The sequence below is a fragment of the Vombatus ursinus genome, unplaced genomic scaffold (genome assembly GCF_900497805.2).
Source record: "Vombatus ursinus unplaced genomic scaffold, bare-nosed wombat genome assembly UNPS02014778.1, whole genome shotgun sequence".
Taxonomy (NCBI): domain Eukaryota; kingdom Metazoa; phylum Chordata; class Mammalia; order Diprotodontia; family Vombatidae; genus Vombatus; species Vombatus ursinus.
The window spans coordinates 56,793,163-56,817,757 of record NW_020954556.1 but is presented as its reverse complement, the minus strand read 5'-3'; the positions used below and the strand labels follow the sequence as shown (position 1 = coordinate 56,817,757).

Genomic DNA, 24,595 nt, shown 5'->3' with positions numbered 1-24,595 from the left:
CATTACTCAATCAGTTGCCAAATCTTAATTCTATCTCTACAACTCTCACATAGATCTTCTTTACACTCACATGACTAGTAGTTCAGGTCTGCACCACTTCTTGCCTGCACAATTACAATGCCCTAATTGGTAGCTATTTGTTGTCTCTTGCACTCCACACCCCGCCCCCTCCAGCTGCCATAGTGGTTTTGTTAAAGTGTAGAAATGAATGTCACTTCTTTTACTCAAAAAATTCCAATGGCCTATTACATTTAAAATCAAATGGAAATTGTTCTGTTTGGAATTTAAAGCTCGCAACCTGACCCCAACCTACCTTTCCAACCTTATTACACATTCATTATTTCTCTCTTCTTGCTATGTTTTTGTGACATTGTTTTCTCCTGGTTTTCCTCCTATCTGACCACTTCTTCTCTGTCTCACTTGATGGATCTTCATCCACGGCCTGTTAATTGTGGGTGCCTGCCCCCCCCCCCCAGCTCTGTCCTGAATCCTCTTCTCCCATACAATTTCACTCGGTGATCTCATCAATGCCAGTGATTTCCATGAACATCTCTATGCAGATGACTCTCAGATCTACTAGTCCAGCCCTAAGAGCTCATGTGACTTTTTACAGCAAGGCTTTTCTGGCCCTGGCTGTTAAGATTGCCCCCTTTCCCTGTCTTACTTATTTTGCATATACACCTATATGTCTACATGTTTTTTCCCCTGATAAAACATAAGATCCCCAGTTCATCATGTTTCTCTTTTCTCCATATCCTCAGTGCCTAGTGCAGTGCCTGGTACACCATAGATGCTTAATGAGTGTTTAATTCCAAATTCTCTCCCTCCCCACCATTTGAGAAAGAAAACAAAACTAAACCTCAAAGTTTAATGCCGTGTTTTCTTGGTTCTCATCTGCTTGTGTGTGACTATTCTTTTCAGGCTCCTGTAATCTCTCCACTCTCTCTTGGTGACTCTGTCAGCTCACAAGGATTTAATCGTCATTTCTAGGCTGCTGACTACAATATCAGCCAGCCCTACTTTCTCTCCTAGGCTCCAGTTCTGTATCACATTTCAAACCAGATTTCCTATGACATCTCAAATTTAATGTATCCAAAATAAAACACATAATCTTTCCCCAATCCTCCCCACTTCTAAACCTTCCTATTCTCTTTTGGGCAGCATGATCTTTACAGATACTGAGGTTCACAATCCGGATGTAATCCCCGGCTCCTCACTCATCCCTGATGTTAGCTGCTAATCTTGTTTCTCTCTCCATCTTTCATAGGTCTTTTTTCTCCTCCCAGGGCCAACACCATAGTTTAAGTTCCTATCATCTTACCTGAACTTTTGCAACAGCCTTCTAACTGATATCCCCGCCTTAGCTCTCTCCCTAACCCAATACATTTGCCACACAGCTGCCAAAATGGTTTTTTCCAAAGCTCAGCCTTGACCACTCTCTACTCAAACTCATGGCTTCTTATTCCTTTAAAGATCAAATATAATTAATTCTGGCATTCAAAGTCCTTTACAAGCTGGCCCTTTTCCAGTCTCACTGTACATTACTGCACTTTCACACAGTCGCTGGTCCACCCAAACCAGTCATCTTAATCGTCACCCTACCATGTGACATTCCATCTACTATTTAACTTTATAGTGGCCAAATTCCTACTTTTCTTCAAAACTTAGTTCAAGTACCATCTCTTACATGTAACCTTTCCTGATCTCCCCATCTGTCAGTGCGCCCCCCCAGATCACCCTGTATATGTTGTCTCCCTGCCCTCCTCCTTGGGGACAGGGTTTGGGTTCATTTTTGTTTTTATCTTCTCAATGCTTAGTATAGTGGCTAACACATAGCAGGCATTTAATGAACATTGGTTGATGGTATTTTATAAAAATCAATGCTGGTGGCAAGTTACTATACAACAGCATGTTAAAAAACATTTTTATTTTACAATATGTACAATAAGGAACATATTCAAAAGCATTACCAATCACATTAATGAAGACCATAAATCACAATTTAGTTTGATCTTAGTGTATATACTCACATTAAAATATAAAGAACATATACAAAAAAAGAGTCAAAGTGTGCATTTTACTAAAACTTGGTATATACATATTCCATTGGAAAATAGCAATCAAAGATAACTTTGACCAAAACTAAATTCCTGTGATGTGTAGTAACCATTATTGTCTGTATGAGGTAGTAACTAAATTATTTTGGCCATGTGTTAACACTAAATCAAAACAAATATGAAAATGATCTTAAGGCCAAAAGAAGTAAAAATACAACAGAAAATCTGAACCACTTCACTCTATGGAATGTTATAGTTCTTCAGTGTGATTATATGAAATGTTTAGTGTGGACTCTTTTCAATAATGCTAATTTTATCATTGTGTATACTATAATTCAAACAATGATTGCAATGTTACATCATGGTACCGCTATTCTGTGATCCAAACCCATTCTGGAAGGTATTGTTTTTTTAAGCAGAGAAGCAATCTTAAAGAATTTTGCTTAAATATAAAAAAGACCAGTTACTACGACAAGTGGTTAATTGGTTTGTTTCACAAAGAAAACAACCAAATGAGTTTTTAAAAGGTATTTTGAAGCCCAATGCATATTGACAATGTCACAGCTTACTTTTGTGACTCAATACATCACATATCAATACTTTGTGCAAATATAAACACCAGTGTACTTGCATTAAAAAAAAAAAAAAAACAAGATTACAAAATGATTTCAGCCTTGGTTACAATTTTAAAAGTTACAAGATTTATAGTTGCATTACTAAATTACATAATAAAAATACAATAGTGTTGTTAGATGTGTTCATTGCCAGGATCCTATTTTATAATATACCACACCCAAAGAGGAGTTCTTAAAAGAGTACCCCCAATTGCATTTTTGCATCAACCTTTACATCTGTACAGATAAGACACTTGTACATCATAAAAGGACCATTATCTACATCAATTCTTAGTGTATGTCATCAGTACTATCAAGTTTCACTGAAAAATACTGCCTCTATGTACAAAGATTACATAATAGTGAATGAAGCACTGGTGTGGTACACATGCTAAATACATCCATACCACACAAACAACAGTTCTCCCCCCTTTGTCTCACGCCACAATAAATTACAAAGTCACTGAAGCTAGGTGACTGTAGCTTGTGTATAGCTTTAAGCATCCATTAACGTTGCAGCAGTAGTGTTCTCTTTCTATGATACATAAATGTCATGCACAACTTTTCTCAGTAACTGTTTTCATGACCCGCCAGGATGTATAAATTGCTATTGGCTGTAGGATTATCAGTTGGCCTACTTTCCAAAACCACGACCCTATAAAGTAATGAAGACAAAACAGAAATTTATTTTTGAAAGCTGATGTTAGCGAGAAGGTTCTTTCTTTTACTACATAACCATCATTTGCTGACTCTGTGAGCAGAGATTACTCTGAAACCACTTACTAAAGAGACAGTTCCTTTTCTAGGAAGCAATCTGGCAGCTTTAGTCTTAGCATTTTAGTCTTAGTGACATTTTCTCGTGTGTGTGTGTGTGTGTGTGTGTGTGTGTGTGTGTGTACACATATGGTGGGTTAATCTTTATTTTGTATAAACTGCCCACTGAAAAGACTGTTACCTTTATATAATTCATTAGAACATGAACATTTCCATCTCATTTCTGAAGAGCTGATTGTTAACTTTTAGAGTGTGAGAGATACAAGGCTTAGCAAGGTCTTGATTAGCATATCATTTAAAGATTTTTATTTCAGAAGGAAAGAAAATATATCACACATGAATTTTTCATACCTGTCAGATCCAAGAAGCCTGAAAATCCTTGTACTATCTGAAATTTCTTGTGTTATCTGTACAATTAAAATACAGAATGGCTTTTAAAATTAAAGTTATAAAATTCAAAGTAATCATTTAATTTATAACGCATATGGAAAAAGATCGTATTATTCCTAAGGATTAGCTGTATCCCTGGTTGACTGTCAGATTACTAAGTAGCACAGGTAAGTGTTATGCTGGAAGAATTGGCTACATTTGTTATTATTACTACTTTTAAGGTTAACAAAGAGCTTATGTTACAACTTTGTGAACTGAGGACATTATTCTCATTTTACAGATGAGTAAGCTGAAATTGTTGAATGATTACTGAACTGAACTCAAACTGGGTCAACATTGACCTTAGGGCTTCTGACTTGAAGACCCGAGTTCTTCCTACTCAAATGGATTTGTGATTTTACTGATGTGTATGTTCCCCAAATGCTGTGGCCAAAACCCACCTGTGCAACCTTTGGTCGTCTAGATCAGTTTGCCCAAGAGGGCTTACCCTGGCATGCTGGGGTTTTGTTTGCTTTTCCCCTGACACAACAAGGATGCCACAGTAGCCTTTGGGCTCTCCACTGGTCATCCCTTGCTCTCACTACATTATCAACTCAACTTTTTCAATCACATATTTCTTCAATATTATTTTTCCCCTGGTTCTTTTTCATATCTTCCTATTATGAGTTTCAACCTGCTCATACTTACCATCCACTTTCCACTATAATTTTTAGTAATACTAACTTTTAATTCTTTAGAGACAATAACATTGAGTAGAATCTTGGTATTAAACTGATATTAAATCTTGGTATTAAGCCTTTATTTCAAGGAAAAGTCTGATATCATTAAAAGAGCTCAGTATTCCCAAAGGCAATATTTGAACTAGTTTTATAATATTGGAATATGAAAAGCTATTTATTGAACAGTAGTAGATCTTAAGAGGGTCTCTTTTAAAATGCCCAACGTTGAATACTTTGGTAGATAAAAGAAAGGAAAATATAATGATTAAAAAAAATAAAGCTGTTAGGTACAATACCTCAACTCATTTCAACTATTTCAACTTAAATTTTTGCTATAATTAAGAAGAAAAGAAAGAAATGTTTCTTGAAAAATTTATAGTTCCCTAAACACTATCTTCTTAAAACAATTTTAAATGACATATGCTTTCCACCAAAGTCCTAAAGATCAGTGCTCTACTAGACAATCAGGATGGGTGGCCTATTATGGTCAATAATCTAACAAAATGGATGCTAAAGAATAAAAAAAGAATAAGAAAAAGAAACCAACCCCAACAACAACATAACTTGGGCACTGAAACAGGCTGTCTCTTGAATTTGCTGGGCTGATAAAAATTGTGTGATCCTAAAATTTAAGTTTATTCTGCTTGCAAACACAAATATGTTGATATAATTCATCAGAAGGAATATAGTGAGCTAAAAGAATTACAGATTAGATGGGTAACTACTCAGCTATTTTCCTCTCCTATAGAATCCTAGGTCTTCACACTAATGACTCACTCTAAACAACCAATTCCACTGGTTGGAGCTTAGGAAATAGTTGAAGCTTACGGGGAAAAGGGAGAGGAAGACTTTTGAGGCTGGAGAACAAATTCAAATAAATCTATTACTCCACATGGGATTAGATAAATATGATAACAAGTGATGAGTAAGTGGGATGATCATGGTGGGAGGCTGAATGCCATGTTGGGGTGGATGAGGAGGGAAACTGGAGAAATAGCTGTAAGTTGAAGTGGAAGAAGGGAGGAAAAGATTTTTAAAAAATCTTATGGTGGGTCTGAGTAAGAACTGAGCAGGTGATTGAATTAGGAGGGGTTGAAGAAAGACAGGTACCCTCCATCCTTTCAAGTCTCAATAGGCCAAGACTCTTAAAATGTAAGTTAAAAACAGGCAACAGGATAAATGGAATCAACAAACAGCATTTTTGTTCTAGTCACCGAAGAATGGGAAAGGTGAAGGCACATTCTGGGGGTCTTTTTTCCAGCAATGCTAAAAATAAATCTTGTATAACGATGATACTACTGCCTCATAACTGTACATCAATTGTTTCGGGGTACTGGTCGAAGACCTGATTTATTAAGATAGCTACTTAACTCTTATCTGCTCCATATGGAGGTCAAATTCAAGATTTGGATCTTTTTAATAGGATACACGCACACAACTAGTTATCACAAAGTAAGCCAGTGAGGCTTCAACAAGAAAAGAAGACAGTAAGTACTTTTGTTAATTCCTTTTGCTTAAATAAAACAAAAACAAAATTTTATTTAAAACCAAAATATGAGCATTTAAGGTTCTCCACAATCTGACTCTACTTTTCTAGATATTATGTATGTATGTAAGTATGTATGTATATGGGTATGCCCAAAGCCCAGGTGGCAACTTCCTTATAAATACAAAAGTTCCTTTTGTCTGTTAATTAGGACCTTGTCCTGGCACTGAAACCTTAAATGTCTTCTTTCCTCATCTCAGGCTCTGAGAATACCCTGCTTCTTTCATTCAAAGCATGGTTCAGGTGCCATTGTGTACAAATGACTCCAGATGTGTCTAGCAGTAGTCTCCTGTTAGAAATCACATTACATATACTTTGTGTATGTTTGTACCCCCTCTCTCCAGTGCAATCAATGTAAATTTCTTGAAGGTAGGTACTATTCACTTTCTGTCTTTATATCTCTAGTTCTTGACAAAGTATCATGAACATAAAATCTTAATAAATATTTGCTTAATTGAATGTTATCTCTTTTCTACCTTTGTATGTAAAATTAAATACCTTCCTGAAATACATGAAATGTTTATAAAAGCAGCATATCAACTGTTAATTTTCACGAATTGGGCTTTCCTTCCCCAAAACAATTAGGTAGGATTATTTTAAATTTGATAACCTTTTATGACAGTCTTATGTTCATAGCCCCAAAATGAAACATTACTTACCTCATTTGATCTAAAACTCCTTCCTTGCATTCCATGTTTCCAGAAAGCTAGCACACTGTCTTGCAGGCAAACTAGCAGGCAAGAAAGCTTGATTACAGTTAATCATACAAAAGCTCAATTGATAAGCATATTTCTTCTTCTTACTTGTCTTTATAGGTAGTACTTTGATTTGCCACTAACTAGCACAACTGTTTTTGTAATACGAGGGGAAAAAAATCACTTACATATGTAAAAAGAAAAGGTTGGATACCCTTAAATCTCTTTCTCATAGTTATTCATGGGGAAGGGAGATGAGAGAAGAGCACAGAATATGCAAAGAATGAAATTCACATGCAGCTTCTAAAAGTTACCTTTGTTTTTTCTGATATAAAATAACCAAAGGAAAGCATGTGTAATTACAAATTAATTTTTGGTACTACTTTCCAGTATCACTCTATATATGAGATTTTTGTCCTTTCTCTTAACATTAAAAAGACCTATGGATGTTTCTAGAAACAAAATGAAGAAGAAATCAGCAGTGGTAAACAAAAATCTGAAACAAGTTTGTTGGATGCAGCAGTTATAATAATTTTTATCATTAAAGCTTTGCTTCATTTAAAATATAAGCAGGACAAAAATGAGGTGGTATTTTGAAAGGATAAATAATAAAATACATTTTGTATATTAAACATGGATTTTGGAAGGCAATTTCTAATCAGATATGAATTGGATCAGGTGATTAGGTCCATTCAAATATGAGATTCTCTGATTCTCTAATAAATCCAACAAGCTACATTCCCATCCTACAAAACAAAATGGAAAGTATCTACTTGAGGGGAGAATTTTTCATAAGATGACCATCAGAATTATAAGTTTGTTATTTGTAATTTTTTCTGAATAATGGTAGACACAGTTGTTAAAAATTGTAGTTTCTTGGGAGATGAGAAGATTTATGCTACAATCAAAGAATCACACAAGAAAGAATAGAATCACTTGCTACATCACATGACACAGACACATATGTATGTGAGCAATGGGATTTCAGGAGGGGGACAGATCACTGGGAACCAACACAGAAAGTTTATCACTTAGGATAAGAGATGTAGGAATAAGAAGTCTCTTCTCATTTGGTCTGTGTGTAAGGAAAGAATGAAGGTGGCCTCTGGGCCAACTCAGTTCTAAAGAGTCTGTTGTTGATGTTGCATCATAATACAAAACTTTAAAGAGTTAGGGAACATTATAAAGTAAGGTAAGGCTAGATTATAGGGAACACGGAACATTAAGATGAAGAATTTGACATTTTTTTTTAAAGGCAGTTGGGGTTAAGTGACTTTCCCAGGGTCACAAAGCTAGTAAGTGTCAGGTGTTTGGTCTGAGGCCAGATTTGAACTCAGGTGCTCCTGACTCCAGGGTCGGTGCTCTATCCACTGTGCCACCTAGTTGCCCTAAGAACTTGACATTTTTTGAAGATAATGAGACTTCTAGTTCCCCATTGCACGCATAACATCAAGCGAAAACTAAATGTATACATAATACTAAGAGTTATATTCAAAATAAGTTTTCAATAACTTCAAATCAGCATCTTGAGTGTAAGAAAAAAAGAATGTCAAAATATTATTATACTAAAGATGTAGACATCTTTAATAATTCAAGTGTGTATGTATGTGCGTGTGTGTATCATCCATACCTTTGAGTTTTGTAGATTTTTGGGAGAAGATAAGATTTATAAAACAACCAGTTAGAATCAATATATAGATTTTGTATTCTCCAAAGTGTTAGGCACATAGAATGCAGTAAATATGTGATCACTAAATTAAATTTCAAATTAATTGAATCTTCCCTGTCCTTATTCTGATCATTTCTTTCATAAGGCTGTTAGCACATAGAGTAGTTTTTTCTTTTAAACCTACCAAAAACAAAGAAAAGCTAAAACCATTAATTTTGGGAACAAAAATTAAAGGTAGCTTGCTTTATAATTTTGCTAACAATCTGAAATAAATTAAACTATTATGCTGAAATCAGAAATACTGATAATTTGCTGATTATTAAAAGATATGTACTTAATTCTGAGCTTTTAGCTGTGACACATTCACAATCAATTCTATTTGTACAGAGCTATGGTAATACGTACAATGCAGCCCTAGATGTCAATTATGTTTTACTAGCTAAACAGACTCAGATTCTCAAACTGAAAGATACCTTAGAAAGTCCAGAGGTGGCAAACTCTGGGCAGCATATGGCCCAAAATAGAGTGTAGCCCAGGACAGATTAAAATGTAATTGGGAAATATTTAACAAAATAGATAAAGATACAATAAAACATTACGTTTAAAAACTGAATCAATATGTAGCCCAAAGGGATTATTATGTAGGGATTAGTGGCCTACCCCTGATCTTCCTGACCCAAGGGTAAGTCCCCTACCCATTTTGCTTGACTGCTTTGGCAGTGGTTACTCATACATATTTGAAATATTTTCTATTATAATTTAAAGCATGAAAACCAAAACTTTTGCTTACCTATTGATTCAATCTGGAAATCAAATGTGAGTTCTGACGACAATTTTCTGCTAGATTTTAATCTGCCTTGTAGATTTACTATTTTAATACAACCTAGAGAAAAAAGAAATTGACTTACATATTAAGATAAATAAGCAGTATATTAAAATACAAAGTTTAAAACCAACCACTTAAAAACAAAACAAAAAAAAATCACTTACAATCCAAGCATACAAGAATGGTATCTCTCTCGAGTTGGGTTACATGTATAACACTTGTCTGTGGTGTGTCTACAATAAAAGATTTAGATTAACATACAATTAACTTTCATAATTTACTCATTTTTGAAACTAAGTACTTTAGAGATTATCCTTATTTATGAGAAGATAGTTTTTTAATTGCGTACCTGATAGATAGCTTAAGTGGTCCAATATGAAACTGGGTATTAGACAATTCAATTTCTAAATTATAGGTAGAACTGACTACTTTGATTTTTGGAAAGTGACAAACAGGATGATGTGAGGAACAAATGAGTTTTTGTTCTCAACAGTCCAGTCTACTCATACTACTCTCTCTTACTCACTGATTACTTGTAGTCAAATTCAATGACCTGTTTTCAATCCTCATTTTTTTCTGACCTCTCTAGAACTCTTAACACAACAGATCATTTCCAACCTTCCTGACTCTATTTTCTCTTGTCTTCTATTTTTGTTTCTTTTTCTACTATAAATTTAACAAATACCAGCAAACATGAACATCCTGTCACACAAAAGACGACAGAAAAAGAAGACTGCTTAGGAAACTGTCTCTCTCTATTACATAAAGGTCTTAAAAGAAAAAAAAAGTATTTCTACAACTTAATACAATATCCACACTGCCCTGCTTTTCTGTGTCCGCTTCTGCGCCATGGATGTTGTTTTCTTCCTCCCCTGGCTTGAGTGACACTATCACAGATCTATTAGGAGTTTACCGCTATCTCTGAGAACAACTGCCCTCTTTCCACTCCCTAAACACCGGTTTCAAAAGGCAGCCTTTTGCTCTCATTTCTACCACCTCTCTTGTTGGCAATTTCATCCATCTCCATGGTTTCAATGATCATTTCTTTTCAGATGTCTACATGTCATCTCTCCTACTCTCTTCCTAGAACTACAGTTCTGTATTTTCAAGTAAGTGATATTTTCGGTTTGATATTCCATTGATTCTAAACCTAAACTTATCTGTCCCCACACAACCTGTCTTTACTTTTAACTTCTATTTCTGTTGATGACATCACCATCTTCCCAGTGTCCCAAATTTTGATTCTTTCCTTTCCCCCACTATCTATATCTAATAAACTTTCCAGGACCCCTCAATTCTGTCTCCACAGTATATCTCATAACCATCTTCTTTCTATTCCACTACCCTAATTCATCTTCTCATTCCTTCTGACTCAGGCTATTATGATAGTATAATTGACCTTCTTGCTTCTCGTCTGTTTAACATCTAATTATTTCTTCAGATTACCACCTGAGTAATCTTTTTAAAAATAAATATGCACTGATATATTTTCTTGCTATAAAATTTGCTCCTCTGTTTCTACACCTCCTTTCCTCCCAGAGATTTTTTTTTAAAAGGGAAAAAAGGAGAAAAATGATCAGCAAAACTGACTGATGCAATGAAAAAATCTGACATTATACACAATACTCCATACTCATGGATCCTCTCACCTCTGCAAAGAAGTGGGGGGAGGTGTGTTCTCATAGCTTTTTTTGTAGCCAAGTATGCGCTTCATAATTTTGAAGTATTTATTTCTTATCTGAGTTTGTAACGTTAATTTTTGTAGTAGCTATTATGTTTAGATTTTAGTAGTCATTGTGTTCAGTTTTCTTGGATCTGTTTATTTCACTTTGTATCAGTCCACGGAGGTCCTGCATACTTCTCTGTACTCATCATATCCATCTTTTCTTACAGCATAGCAATATTACATCTATGCATCACAATATGTCTAACCACTTCACAATTTATGAGTTAATTCAGGTTATTTGTTGCAACAAAAAGTGCTGCTACAAGTATTTTGGAGGCATGAGGTATGGATGCAGTACATGGAGGCATAGTCTTAACGTACTGCTCTGATCATGGTATTCCTTTACTCAAAACCCTTCAGTGGTTCTCTACGGCAAACTAAATAAAATACAACCTTTTTAGATTGTCATTCAAGGTCTCAACAATCTAAGATGCTTCATTCTATCTTTCCAGTTTTACTTCCCACTGTTCTTCAATACATTCCGTGTTCTACTTTAAGTGGAGTACCCACTGTTTCATGTTCTCATCCTACTTTCTCTTACTTTCATTGCTGAAACAGAAATCTTCATCATCGTCTTCATCTTTTGAAAATTCCTTCTTTCCTTAATTTTCTTAATTTACAGCATATCTTGTGGATGAAATTTTCCTTGATTCTGCCCTCCACTCTCTGCCCCCAAACTTGTCATGTCAATGAAAGTGATATGTTCCTTCTCAAATTTCTCACAGTACTTTGCAATCAAATAGCGTGCACACTATTATAGTTTTTCAAATAAATGTTTAGGTATTTTTCAGAAATTACTTATTTATCTGATTCTAAAATACTTGGCTCATTAAAAAGAATTCCTATTCTACCTTTCATCAGAGAAACAGGCAATGGAGACTTGATGTGCTCCAAATATTTAGAGTTTTCATACGAAGCCAATCAAGGTATTCTTTCCCTACTGTCTACAGTAACCACGCTCTCTGTAGTTCATTACAAGCTGTTGCTGGCTTGCAGAAGCTATGTAACAAGTCTCAGGAGGTCAACACATGGCTTCAGAGAAGGGAAAAAAGTAGTTTAAATGAAATGGAGCAACTAGCAGAGTGCCTCGCACACAGTGAGTGCTAGAGATGAATGCTGAATTGAACTAGAAAAATTGGCACACTAAAGTCTGAATGTACATAATGTACATGTACTTCTTCTTTTACATTTTGCTATTCTTGGAGTGGATAAACTTCATCTAATATTTGACCATGACTGAAGTAATAACGGTTGTGGATATGAACGCTCTCATCATACTCTCCCTTCATTCAATTTTTTGGCATAATTATTTATCCATTTGAATTTTCCTTTGCGGATGCCTTGGTGGACCCCTTTCAAGACATTATTTAGAGAGCTTCTGCAACAGAACATCCAGGTATCCCTGTGATCAGAAGGCCCAAGGTAGCAGAAATTATGGAGGCTTACCTGGCACACCCAAATACGGCATAGGGTAAAGATCCCAGAAGAACAAAAGATGACAGAATACCTACCCATTTAGACCCAAGAAATTACTAGGAATACTTCAGATTTCATGGAAGTGAAATTTCATTAGCTGGAGATATTGCCATAATAATATAAATTTCACAAGAGATAAAGGATTAAAAATCCAAATGACTGAGAAAGGTAATTACTTCAGTAAGTACAAAATGATTGATGTAAGATCATTTTCAGTTCAGAAAAGAGAGAACTAGGTGCACGAAAAAGATTGGTTAAAGCATTAAGAAAGGAAATTGGGGCAACTGTGACAAATTTCATAGGCTTAATCTGTTTTCTTTCAACCTGTAGAGGCAGCATGGCATAGTGGGTAAAGTACTGGACCCTGAGTCAGGAAAACTGGATTCAAATTCAGTCTCAGACATTCCCGAAATGACCGTGCCTAAGTTACATAAACTCTTTGTTCCCCAGATTTACCAGGACATCATTCCTATCTATGATTACTGAGGAAGGGAGTGCCCAGATCTTTTATGTATAGCTGCCAGTCACTGGTCTGGACACATCACAGTTTAAAACCATGCTTTTTGAGACCTGGGTAAGAGTTATATGTATGTACTGAATCTTTTAAACATAATGACGTACTGACTCTAACATCAATCAAAAAACTGAACAGAAATATTTTATATAGGCAGCTAGGTGGTACAGTGGATAGACTGCTGGATCAAGAATTAGGAAGACTCAAGTTCAAATCTGGTCTTAGCTACTTACTAGCTGGGTGACCTTGTGTCTGAGATAGGATTTGAACTCAGGTCTTTCTGAGTCCAAGTCCAGGGCTCTGTCTGCTAGCTATTAAAAAGATTGCCTTGCTGCAATGAGGGCACAGTTGAGATCAAGTAACTTAAGTCTGCGGTGAATGTAGCAGAGACAATGAATAGCGTAGTTCCTCCATCGGCACTACTTATCAGCGTGTGAGTAGAAGCAGGGGAGGCGGATAAAGTAGCCCAGACTGGGGTTTGGTGAAACAGAAAGGGCACCAGGATGAATGGGTGGGGAATTCAAGAATGGGAGACGAAGGAATACTGAAACTATAGTTAACTATAGGGTCAATATGAGGAAAGGAGGAAAATGAAGCTTTAGCAGTTGTGATAGATATCTTGGAAGAATTCTGAGGAGCAGAGGTTTCAGAGATCTCCATGAAGATGAAGAGTAGGTTTCTGAGGAATGGGAATGAGAGGAAGCTGTGATTAGATAGTTAAGCGTCTCTGGCATTTTGTCTCCTTTGTACATTTCTGAGGCATTTCTGTGCTTTTGTGAACTTTCAATTTATTTTCGGTATCTCCTGTGCTCTCCTCACCTCCACTTCTTATTTTAAAACAAGTATTCCAAAATCCTTAGCTTTTGTCAAAGTTCAATTCAGGTGCCATAACATCATTGAAGGCATCTGCAAAATTCTGAGTCGGTAGTACTCTGTTTCCTCCTCAAAGTACCTTGTATTTCTATTTGAGCAGAATGGGGCTCTCTTAGGGCAGGGAATCTTTTGGTTTTTGTACCTCTAATGTTTAACACAGTTCCTGGCACACTGTAGGCACTTAATAAATGTGTGGTGAAAAAGATTCAAAATGCTTTTTTCTGGTTATATTTAAGGGGAGGCAGAAATGGTATTTTTAGTGAAAGGAAAAAACATCGCCACCTTGCTCAAAAGCCTTCAGTGGCGCCTGCTGTCTACCACATGAAGCCCAGACTCTTCAGTCTAGAATTCAAAGCCCTCTAAAATAGAGGTACAATATATCTTTCCAGCCCTATATCTCTTTTAAACCACTGGGAAAGCCTGGCTGTGGTTTCATGTTCTTGGGGAATCCACAGGGTTCTCTACCTCATCAGATGTGGATTCATGTTCCTTTGCCTTTTGATATTTAGAGCGGTCTACATTGTTTTAGATGGTCTAAAAGGATCCTTTTGTCATTAATATATTCCATGTTGGTTTTTAATGTGTGTTCAAGGTTTTTAACTAAGCTTTCTTCCTCCCTAGATCTTAGGTAGTTTCAGTCCCCCCCCCCACTTATATTCCTCTATTATTCACTTTCTGACTCCTTTGTTGATGTGGGTACAGCCCTATTTCTCATTATTCTCTTTTACAGACTATAATTGGGGAAACTGAATAACTCTTTGCTACCTCAACTTGTCCACCTCAACGTTCATCTCAATGACATCTTTTTCCCGAAGTTTTTACTATTTCTTCTAATTGGAAGTGATTTCTTTCCAAATCCAAATCCAACTTTCTCATATGGCCCTTACTACATTATGCCTTATCATAGTTAACTTGAGTGTTTGTCTTATGTTCCTACTTGAACGAACATTCTTACAGATAGGGAAAAGTTTCTTTGAATTCTCTAGAGCACAATGATCCCAATGTCTTCTTGCATATAGTAGGCAGAATACAATCAAAATTCACAATCACACAACAAAGACAGTATGGTAGAGTGGGAAGAGTGCAGGATAAGAAGAACTAGGGTTTAAATTCCATTTGGGCCTTTTATTACCTGTATGACCTGAGGAAAGACACCCTCTCAGGGCCTTGGGGTTTTGTTTTTTTTTTTTCATTTGTAAAATGAGGGGGCTGGGCTAGATGACCTCTAAGGTTCTATCCCCTTATTTCACAAAGGAATCAATTTAGAAAAGTAAAAAAATTGAACTAAGGGAAACAAGATAGTTACATGCAAAAATTAAACAAGCTACTCATTTACAATGAAACATTATGCTTTAAAATATTATAGGGAAATATTTTTTTAAAAGAGATTTTAGTCAAAATGACTGATTTATCATCAAATTCTTGTCACCCACAATGTACAAAGCAACTATCACTAACTTCGGCATCAACATGAAGCTTCCATTACTTTAGGAAGTAAAAGTAAAGTTTAATTAATTAAAACCTCACTAATTCCAAACTGGCGAACACTTGGGCATGAGCTGAGATAGTTTATCATCTTTACTATCTTTAATCTTTAAAGAAAGGATTCTAAGAAATTAATCACATCAAGGATATTTTAGGGAAATGTTAACACTAGACAAAAGAACATCCTGATTTAAAACAGTTCAAAGTGCTTCCTAAGAAATCATTAACAAAAAAAAAAAAAGAAATCATTTACTCATAATTTACAGATTTATTACAAATAAAAACTTCTATTCCATAAAGCAATTTCTCTAAGGAATCCTACACTATAATATATAGTCTAGTTTCAATTACAATATACACTTCAAATAATAAATTACACTTAAAAATTTTGTTTTGCTAATTCAGACTAGCCTGTTAATTAGTTGGAGACTTAGATACATAAAAAAATTTAACAACCCTTTTGTCTAATACACTTAGAGATCTTAGAATATAAAGCTGCAGTAAAAAAACTCAAGTTCCTCCAATGGAAAGATGATGAGGATGGCCAAGTCAACTGGGGCTCTCTAGGTAAAGGCACATGTAAATGGTACATTATATTGATTATCTTAAAAATCTGAGTCATTGTTGATAAAATTTGGTATTATTAAAGGAATTCGTTCAGATACCAGTCATTTTTCATAGAATTATATTAACATTAACAAATACCATTCAAAACAGAATTTTAAGAGTATGAATATCTTAAAAGGAAAAACAGAAAAGAATGAACATGGCAGTAAAATTTTATGTATATACTTGGAAGATGATAAAATTAAGATATGTTACATTTAACTGCTGGACTCTTTTAAAACATCATTTTTCTTACTGATTATACTAGAATAGCACAGGTATTCCTCATTTTATGTAAGAGGTGTTCATAAAAATGGTAAAATTTCATTAAATGTAATCATTTTGAATTCATCAAAGCACTTAAAGATATTGTACTGTGAATCTCTTGTGCAAATGAAAAAACAAAAACTCTTGAATAGTGACTAACTCCACAACTTAGCTTTAAATACACATTTTCTTATGCCAAATTTGCCTAAAATAATGTGTAACAGATACATATTTTGCAAATCTATCAGAAAGAAGGAAGTCAATAAAAAATAAATGCACGAACCTGATTCTGTAAACCATGAAGAGGTAGAATTTGGGTTGACAGTCTCAAACCGAACCACCTGGTTGAAATCTCTCCCTCTACTAACACCAACACAAACTAAAGGGTATTCCTGTTCAGGTACTACCAGCATTTCAAACATTCTAAGTGGACATGGTATAGGAAAATCTATGTGCTAGGGAAATAAACAAAAATACTGTTAAACAAAATAAAATAAGGAGTCATCATAATTTTATATACCAGAAAGTAAATATTCTTATTAGTCACAAATAAGAAATTTTGTTACTGAAATAAAATTAAGGTAAAATGGTGTTCCCAGAGTTATCTGCTCAAATGTTTTTGAAGACAGAAGGTTCTGCACTGGAGGTTCAGCCCCTCACGTGCCACTACCCACACTCATTTTGTCACTTTCCCAGCAGTGCCATATTCAAACATAACTGAAATGAACATGATGCCAGCAGAGCAAAGGGAAAAAGACACCATAGTATGCTGGAAGGAACACTGGACTAGGGAGTGAGAATATCTGGGTTCTAGCATTAGTTTACTAGCTGTGTGACCTCAGGCAAGTTACTTATTCTTTCCAGGTCTCAGTTTCTTTGTCTGTAAAATGGAGGCAATAATATCTGCCCAGCCTATATAAAGTGGTTATTGTGAGAAAAAACGAGCTAATGCATGTTCAAGTGCCTTGAAAATTATAAAGTACTGTACAAATATAAGGTATTCTTGCTAGGATTTATAATATGGCCTAGGGGAGAGCCTGTTTACTTTCAGCTGGGATTGGAGAAACAGAAGCTGTCCTATGAAATACTTTTCTCATATGTGATTGTGAAAGTAAAGAGTTTTGTATAATATATGAAAAAATTTTTTTAACTCATAGATTTCATAATAAAGAAATTCCAGTCCTGGAGAAGATGTTAACTGTTGTACCACAATAATGGGATTTAAAATTACTGAAATTGCTTTTCCTCTAATTTCACGGTTCATTTCAAGGCTAATAAACTGTCTCATGAAAATTAGAAATAAAAATCTCAAGCATTTAGAAGCTTGAAAATAAGGGGAAGGTAACATTTTAAATAGAGGCAGCTAGTGAGTGCTGGGCCTGGAGTCAGGAAGACCTGAATTTAAATCCAGCCTTACACATTTACTAGCTGTGTGACCCTGGGCAAGTCACTTCCCCCTGTTTGCCTTAATCCAGTGGAGTAGGAAATGGCAAACCACTCCAGTCTCTTTGCCAAGAAAACCCCATGGACAGTATTGGTGTGCTATGGTCCATGGGATCAAGAGTTAGACACAACTGAACAACAACAATACTTTAAACATTAGACCATCTGAAACTGTGTTATAAAGAATCCATTCCAAATCTATCTGAAGTAATTTCTACCAAGATATCACGCAACAAGGAAATAATTATTAAATTATGATAGAATGTTTCAGAAATTTCAATTACTATTTCATTTGGCATCACATAAACAATTTATACCTTTAACATTCTGAATACTTGTCATCCAAGTTTTAAATAAGCATGTTAGGACAGCATAAAATGTATTAAAGAATATTCATTACTTAAAAGACTTGGGAATCTCTGAACCTAATTTTTTAGGACAATTTGCAGATTGACCCATGGCAAATGAACATTCTTTGACAAGATGATCTGAATATTTTACCCTGAGCCATCTTCTATTTCTTGGGCAAAGGACAAATCTGCAAGGGACTCTTTATTATGATAGCTTTAGTCACATACAAACCAGGTTCAGTTTTCTAGCTTTGTTCCCATACTTCATCAATAGTTGTGAATACAACTAATTTTTAATTTTTCCATCTACTTTTTAAACTTTGACACAAAATTTCTCCAGCCCAAGAATACTCTTCATTGGGACAACTGGATTTCTGAAAATGGAAAGGTTTTCACCAATCTGCCATACAATTTTAAATAATCAAATAACATATGACAACTGGGAAGAGATATTTTGTGGATTTTATGATATAAAATTTAGTAAAAATTGGACTATTAGTTTTTTTGTACTAAGAATTATAAAGACTAGCCTTTTATGCTTACCTTAATTAACATAAACTTCTGCATTGGTTCAACCCATTCTAACAGAACAATGCTAGACTGAAGTGCCCCACAAAGGTATTTATGGCCTGTGTAAGGATTTCTCACTGTTAAGACAAAAATTATGCATATTTTCTGTTATTATGCTTACACATGAAGCTAAATAATTTTAAAAGTTCATTATAAATTACCTTAACCCAAGGCTTAAAAGTAAAATTAAGTTACTTGCCTACTAAATTTATTTCTTAATAGAAATTTGGCAAGAACTTCAAGTACCCATAAGCAAACAGAATGGGAATTCAGCTATAAGGGGATAATCTGTTGACTTTCCCCACAACTTTGTCTTTCCTTGCTCAATTTTGTTATATAATCCTCCTCTGAGATCTTTTATACTTTCAAACATGAACTCATTACCTAAAAGACTTCCAAATCCAGTTCTAAGTCTAACTTCTTTCCCAAGATCCAGTTTCATGTTTTCAGTTGACTAATGATTATTTTCCCCCCGAATCACTGCCTTGTCAAGACGGAGGGATTTGTGTAGCTCAAGGAAACTAAAGTTACGCTGTGCAGGGTTACCCAAGACAGACAGGTCATAGTGGAGAGTTCTCACAAAAGGTGATCCAACAGAGAAGGAAACAGCAAACCACTCCAGTATCTTTGCTAAGAAAACCCCATGGACAGTACTAAAATGATAAAAGAGATGACAATGAAGATGAGCCCCTCAGGTCAGAAGGTGTCCAATATGCTACTGGAGAAGAGTGGAGGACAACTACAACTAGCTCTAGGACTAATGAAGTGGTTTGCCAAAGTTGAAAGGAAGCTCAGCTGTAGAAGCATCTGCTTAACATCAACATCTTGGGTGTTAGTGAGCTTAAATGGATGGGAATAGGTGAATTTAATTCAAATGATCACTACATTTACTACTGTAGACAAGAAACCCTTAAAAGAAATGGAATAGCCCTCCATAGTCAGTAAAATGGTGAGAAAAGCAGTACTTGGGTATAAGGTTAAAAATGACTGAATGATATCTGTTTGAACTCTATGCTCCAACCACTGATGATGAAGAGGCCAAAGTCGATCAGTTCTATAAAGACCTAAAACATCTGCCAGAAATAACAACAAAAAAAGATGTCACATTCATCACAGGGGATTAGCATGCTAAAGTAGGAAATCAGGAAAAAAATGGAATAATAGGCAATTTGGCCTAGGAGTGCAAAATGAAGTGGGGTAGAAACTAACAGAGTTTTGTCAAGATATCTTACTGGTCATAACAAATACTCTTTTTTCAATAACCCAAGAGGCGACTCTACACATGGACTTCATCAGATGGTCAACACAGAAATCAGATTGATAATACACTTTGTAGTCAAAGGTGGAGAAGCTCGATAATAGTCAGTTGAAATAAGACCTGGAGCTGACTGCGGCTCAGATCATGAGCTTCTTATCGTAAAATTCAGATTTAAATAGAAGCAAGTAGGGAAAACATCAGACCATATAGGTATGACCTAAATAACATCCCTTATGAATATGAAGTGAAGGTGATGAATAGATTGAAGGAATTAGATTTCGTAGCTACAGTCTGAGAAGAACTATGGACAGAGGTTTGCAATACTGTATAGGAGACAGCAACAAAAAACATGCCAAAGAAAATGAAGAGCAAAAAAGCAAAAGGTGAAGGATAAAGAAAGAAATAGGAAGGTTTTCTTAAGTGAACAAGGCAAAGAAATGGAAGAAAACAATAGAATGGGAAAGACAAATCTCTTCATGAAAATTAAAAAATATCAAGGGAATGTTTTGTGCAAAAATGAGCATAATAAAAGACAGCAAACACAAAAGAATTATATAAAAAAGATCTTAACATTGGTGATAACCACAATGGTGTAGTTACTGATCTAGAGCCAGATATCCTCGAGGATAAAGTCAAATGGGCTTTAAGGAAGCATTGCTAACAATAAGGCTAATGGAGGGTGATGGAATTCCAGCTGAGATATTTAAAACCCTAAAAAATGATACTGTAAAAGTGCTGCACTCAATATGCCGGCAAATTTGGAAAACACAGCAGGAGCCACTAAATTGAAAAAAAAAATCAATTTACATCCCAATCCTAAAGAAAGGCAATGCCAAAGAATGTTCAAATTGCCAAACAATTGTGTTCATTTCACATGCCAGCAAGGTTATGTGTAATATTCTGCCAGTGAGGCTTCAGGAAAATGTAAACCGAGAATTACCAGAAGAGCATGCTGGTTTTTGAAGAGGCAGAGGAACTAGAGACCAAACTGCCAACATTTGCCGGATTACGGAGAAAGCAAAGGAGTTCTAGAAAAACATCTACTTCTGCTTCATTGACTACATTAAAGCCTTTGTGTGTATCACAACAAAATGTGGCAAGTTCTTTTAGAGATGGGAGTACTGCCAGACCATCCTACTTGTCTACCGAGGAGCCTGTATGGAGGTTAAGAAGCAACAGTTAGAACCGAATATAGAACAAATGATTGATTTAAGATTAGGAAAGGAGTATGACAAGGCTATATATTGTCACCTTATTTATTTAACTTATATGTAGAGTACATCATGTGAAATTCCAGGCTGGATGAATCAAAAGCCAGAATTAAGGTTGCTGGGAGAAATATCAACAATCTCAGATACGCAGATGACACAACTCTAATGGCAGAAAGTAAAGAGGAATTAAGAAGCCTCTTGATGACAGTGAAAGAAGAAACTATAAAAACCGGCTTAAAGCTCAACATCAAAAATACTAAGATCTTGGCAATTGATCCCATCACTTCCTGGCAAATAGAGTGAGAAGAAATGGAAGCAGTGTCAGATTTTATATTTTGTGGCTCAAAGATCACTGCAGGTGGCAACTATAGCCATGAAATTAAAAGACACTTGCTCCTTGGAAGCAAAGCTTTGGCAAATCTGGACAGCATACTAAAAAGCAGAGACATAACCTTGCCGACAAAGGTCCATATAGTCAAAGTTATGGTTTTTCCAGTACCAATGTATGGCTGTGAGAGCTGGACTATAAGGAAAGCTGAGTGTCGCAGAACTGATGCTTTTGAACTATGGTGCTAGAGAAGACTTTTGAGAGTCCCTTGGACAGCAAGGAGGTCAAATCGGTCAATACTTAAAGAAATTAATTCAGACTATTCACTGAAGATCAAATACTGAAGCTGAAGTTTAAATACTTTGGCCACATGAGAAGATGGGACTTACCGGAAAAGACCCTGATGTAGGGAAAAATTGAAGGCAAAAGAAAAAAGGGACAGCAGAGGATGAGATGGACAGATAATATCATGGAAACAATGAACGTGAAATTGGACAGATTTCGAGACACAGCAGAGGACAGAAGGGCCTGGTGTGCAACAGTCCATGGGGTAAGGACAAGTCAGATACGACCGAACAACAATGATGGATGTTCCCTCCCATCATCCTCTCATGTTAGTTAGAAGGGGACTTAGAAGTTATCTAGTTCAATCTTACATTCCATACACAAATACCTTCTTCAAATTATGGAAAATATTGTGTTACAAATTCCTTTACTGAGAAAATTGAAGCCACTTATTACAGACACATAGAAATTCCCTCACCAGCAAGCCTCGTACTTTCCTTTTTGCTCTGCTCCTGGAGAACAAGGCAGCCCTTCTTCCTGCCCTACAGACAAACCCTCTAACTTGTGCCCTTGATTTAGTCTTGAACCCTGATTTCTTCAATTAGTCCTTCTCTTTCCAATGTTCAATTTCTGTTTATCCACTGACTCCTTCCCTGATGCGTACAAAGAGGCACAGATCTCCTCCATCCTTAAGAGCCTTCCTCTGACATCCCTCTCCCCAAGCTCCAATCTTCTCTTTCTCCTCCCTTGCGCAGCAGTCCATCCTCCCAAAAGATACTGTCTACACTCATCACTGCCCCCCCTTCCCATCCTACTCACTTCCCAACCTCCTGTAGCTTGGCTTTTAACCCTGTAACTCAGATGAAAAAAAAAATTCTCTCCTAGATTACCAATAGTGCCAACTGCTAAACTGAATGACCTTTTCTCAGGCCTAGCCCTTTCTGACCCTTCTGCATTTAACACTGTTGGCCACTCTCCTAAATACACTCTCATCCCCAAACCGTCATGACATCGCTCTCTCTCTTTTCCTGACTGCTCCTTTTCTGATCATCTGTATCCAGCCTCCTAATAACTGATCTACTCCATGTCTCAGTCCTGAGTGCTTTTCTCTTTTCTTCCCACATCCCTTCTCTTGGTGATCAATAGCTGCGCTGGGTTCAATTATCTCCATTGAGATGCCAAATTGATCGATTCAGCTCTCAACCTTCCAAGCTCCAGGTACGTAAGACAGCTGCTTGTTGTCTATGTTTACATGTCTAACTGGACGTACCCTAGTCATCTCAAACTGCGACAGTCCAAAATGGAATTATCTTTGCCCAAGCCCTACCAAGTCTATTCCTAACTTTCCTATTTCTGACAATCCTGAGAGTCCTCTTTGCTTTCAATATCCAATCAGTTATCAAATTTTGTCAGTTCTACCACAACACCTTTCGCATGCATCCCCTTCTTTCCATCCAGAGAACCACCATCCTAATTCAAGCTCTCATCATCTTTTCCCTGGACTATTGCAAAAGTCTCTTGGATGACCTTCCTGTCCTCAGTCTTTCCATTATCCACACAGCTGCTCAAATTCCTAAAGCACAGGTCTGACCATGTCTCTCCCCTTCTCAAGAAGCTTCAATGGCTCCCCAGTGCCTCTGGGATACAATACAAACTATTCTTTTTGGTTCATTTAAAATTGTTAAAACCGACAGAAATTTCTTAGTCTTCATCCTTTTTGAGTTTTCTGTTGATTTTGCACTGGTGACAACTTCCTCCTCATCATATGCACATCCCCTCCCTATGTTTTCATGATACTGCTTTCTCCTGGTTTTCCTTCCATCTGTCTTACCATTCCTTCTCCTGTGTGGGATCGTCATCCCACAGTAACAGTGGGTGCGCCTTTGGCCTCTGGACTGGACTCTTCTTTTTTCTCTCTCTACACCTTCTGTTTTGGGGAGCTTCCATAGGGTTGTTTATCCTATCTATGCAGATAGTGCTGAAATCTACCTTATCTTGCATCTCTCTCCTAAGTTCTAATCCTATACCACCTGTCCAAAGCCTACTGGACATCTCTACCCTTGATGTCCCAAAGGAATCTTAAACTTAGTATGTCCAAATTGGTTGTGGTTATATGTGCCTCCAGAGCCACCTCTCTTCCTAACTTCCCGATTTCTGTGAAGAGCTGCCCCCATCCTTCCACTTACTTAGGTCTGCAACCTCATAGCCACCCCTGACTCTTCATTCTCCCTTACCCCCTATATCAAATCCATTGCCAAGTTTTGATCCTATCTCCAAAAAATCTAATGTCTGTCCTCTTCTCTTTCCTCATATTGCCACAATCCTAGTTCAGGCCCTCCTCATCTCTCTCCTGGACTATCACAAGAGGGGAATTGGGCACTCTAACTTTTTACATCTCCTATCTCCAATTCTAGCTCCTGTCAAATGGTAGCTCAGGTGTGATTATGTCACGTTTTTGCTCAGGGAGTTTCAGTGCTTTTTACTATGATAAATTAAAAAATTGCTCTGCATGCTCCTTAAAGGGTTTCACACTGTGGTTCCATATATCTTCCCAGAATGATTTCAAGTCATTCCTTTTTATGTATTCTATTCTTAACACCAAGTGGACTGCTTGCTGTTGCCTGAACCAAGCATTCCATTTCCACCCTTCAAAATCCCTAGCTTCCTATAAAATACGGGTCAAATACCATCCTTAACCAAAAAGTCCCTTTTCCTATTGCCTCAGAAATCACTCTGCATATTTACTTTGTACATACTGACCCATGTATATTCAATTACCCAACAACAGAGTGGAAGCTTCCGAGGGCCATTTCATTTTCTTTTTGTATACTCAGTACCTGGCTCAGTACCTTACACCCAGTAGGTATTTAATAAATATTTATTGAATCTAATTGCCCAAAAGGTAGGATAGGT

The 24,595-nt window shown here is 36.3% G+C and overlaps 1 protein-coding gene across 2 annotated transcripts in view; it reads right to left on the bottom strand.

Moving 5' to 3' along the window:
• Nucleotides 1–1,929: 1,929 nt before the first annotated feature.
• The window catches only part of MAP4K3 (mitogen-activated protein kinase kinase kinase kinase 3), a 189,122-nt gene continuing 166,456 nt past the window's right edge, over nucleotides 1,930–24,595 (bottom strand). The window contains exons 28-34 of one of the 2 annotated variants that reach the window (XM_027865167.1): nucleotides 18,574–18,677; nucleotides 16,521–16,692; nucleotides 9,455–9,523; nucleotides 9,255–9,347; nucleotides 6,760–6,830; nucleotides 3,797–3,852; nucleotides 1,930–3,326 (exon numbers count right to left, since the gene is read on the bottom strand). In XM_027865167.1, the coding sequence (XP_027720968.1) occupies nucleotides 3,239–3,326; nucleotides 3,797–3,852; nucleotides 6,760–6,830; nucleotides 9,255–9,347; nucleotides 9,455–9,523; nucleotides 16,521–16,692; nucleotides 18,574–18,677 (653 nt within the window). In that variant the 3' untranslated portion in view covers nucleotides 1,930–3,238. The remainder of the gene's footprint in view (nucleotides 3,327–3,796; nucleotides 3,853–6,759; nucleotides 6,831–9,254; nucleotides 9,348–9,454; nucleotides 9,524–16,520; nucleotides 16,693–18,573; nucleotides 18,678–24,595) is intronic. The other variant, XM_027865168.1, reaches the window with a different exon arrangement.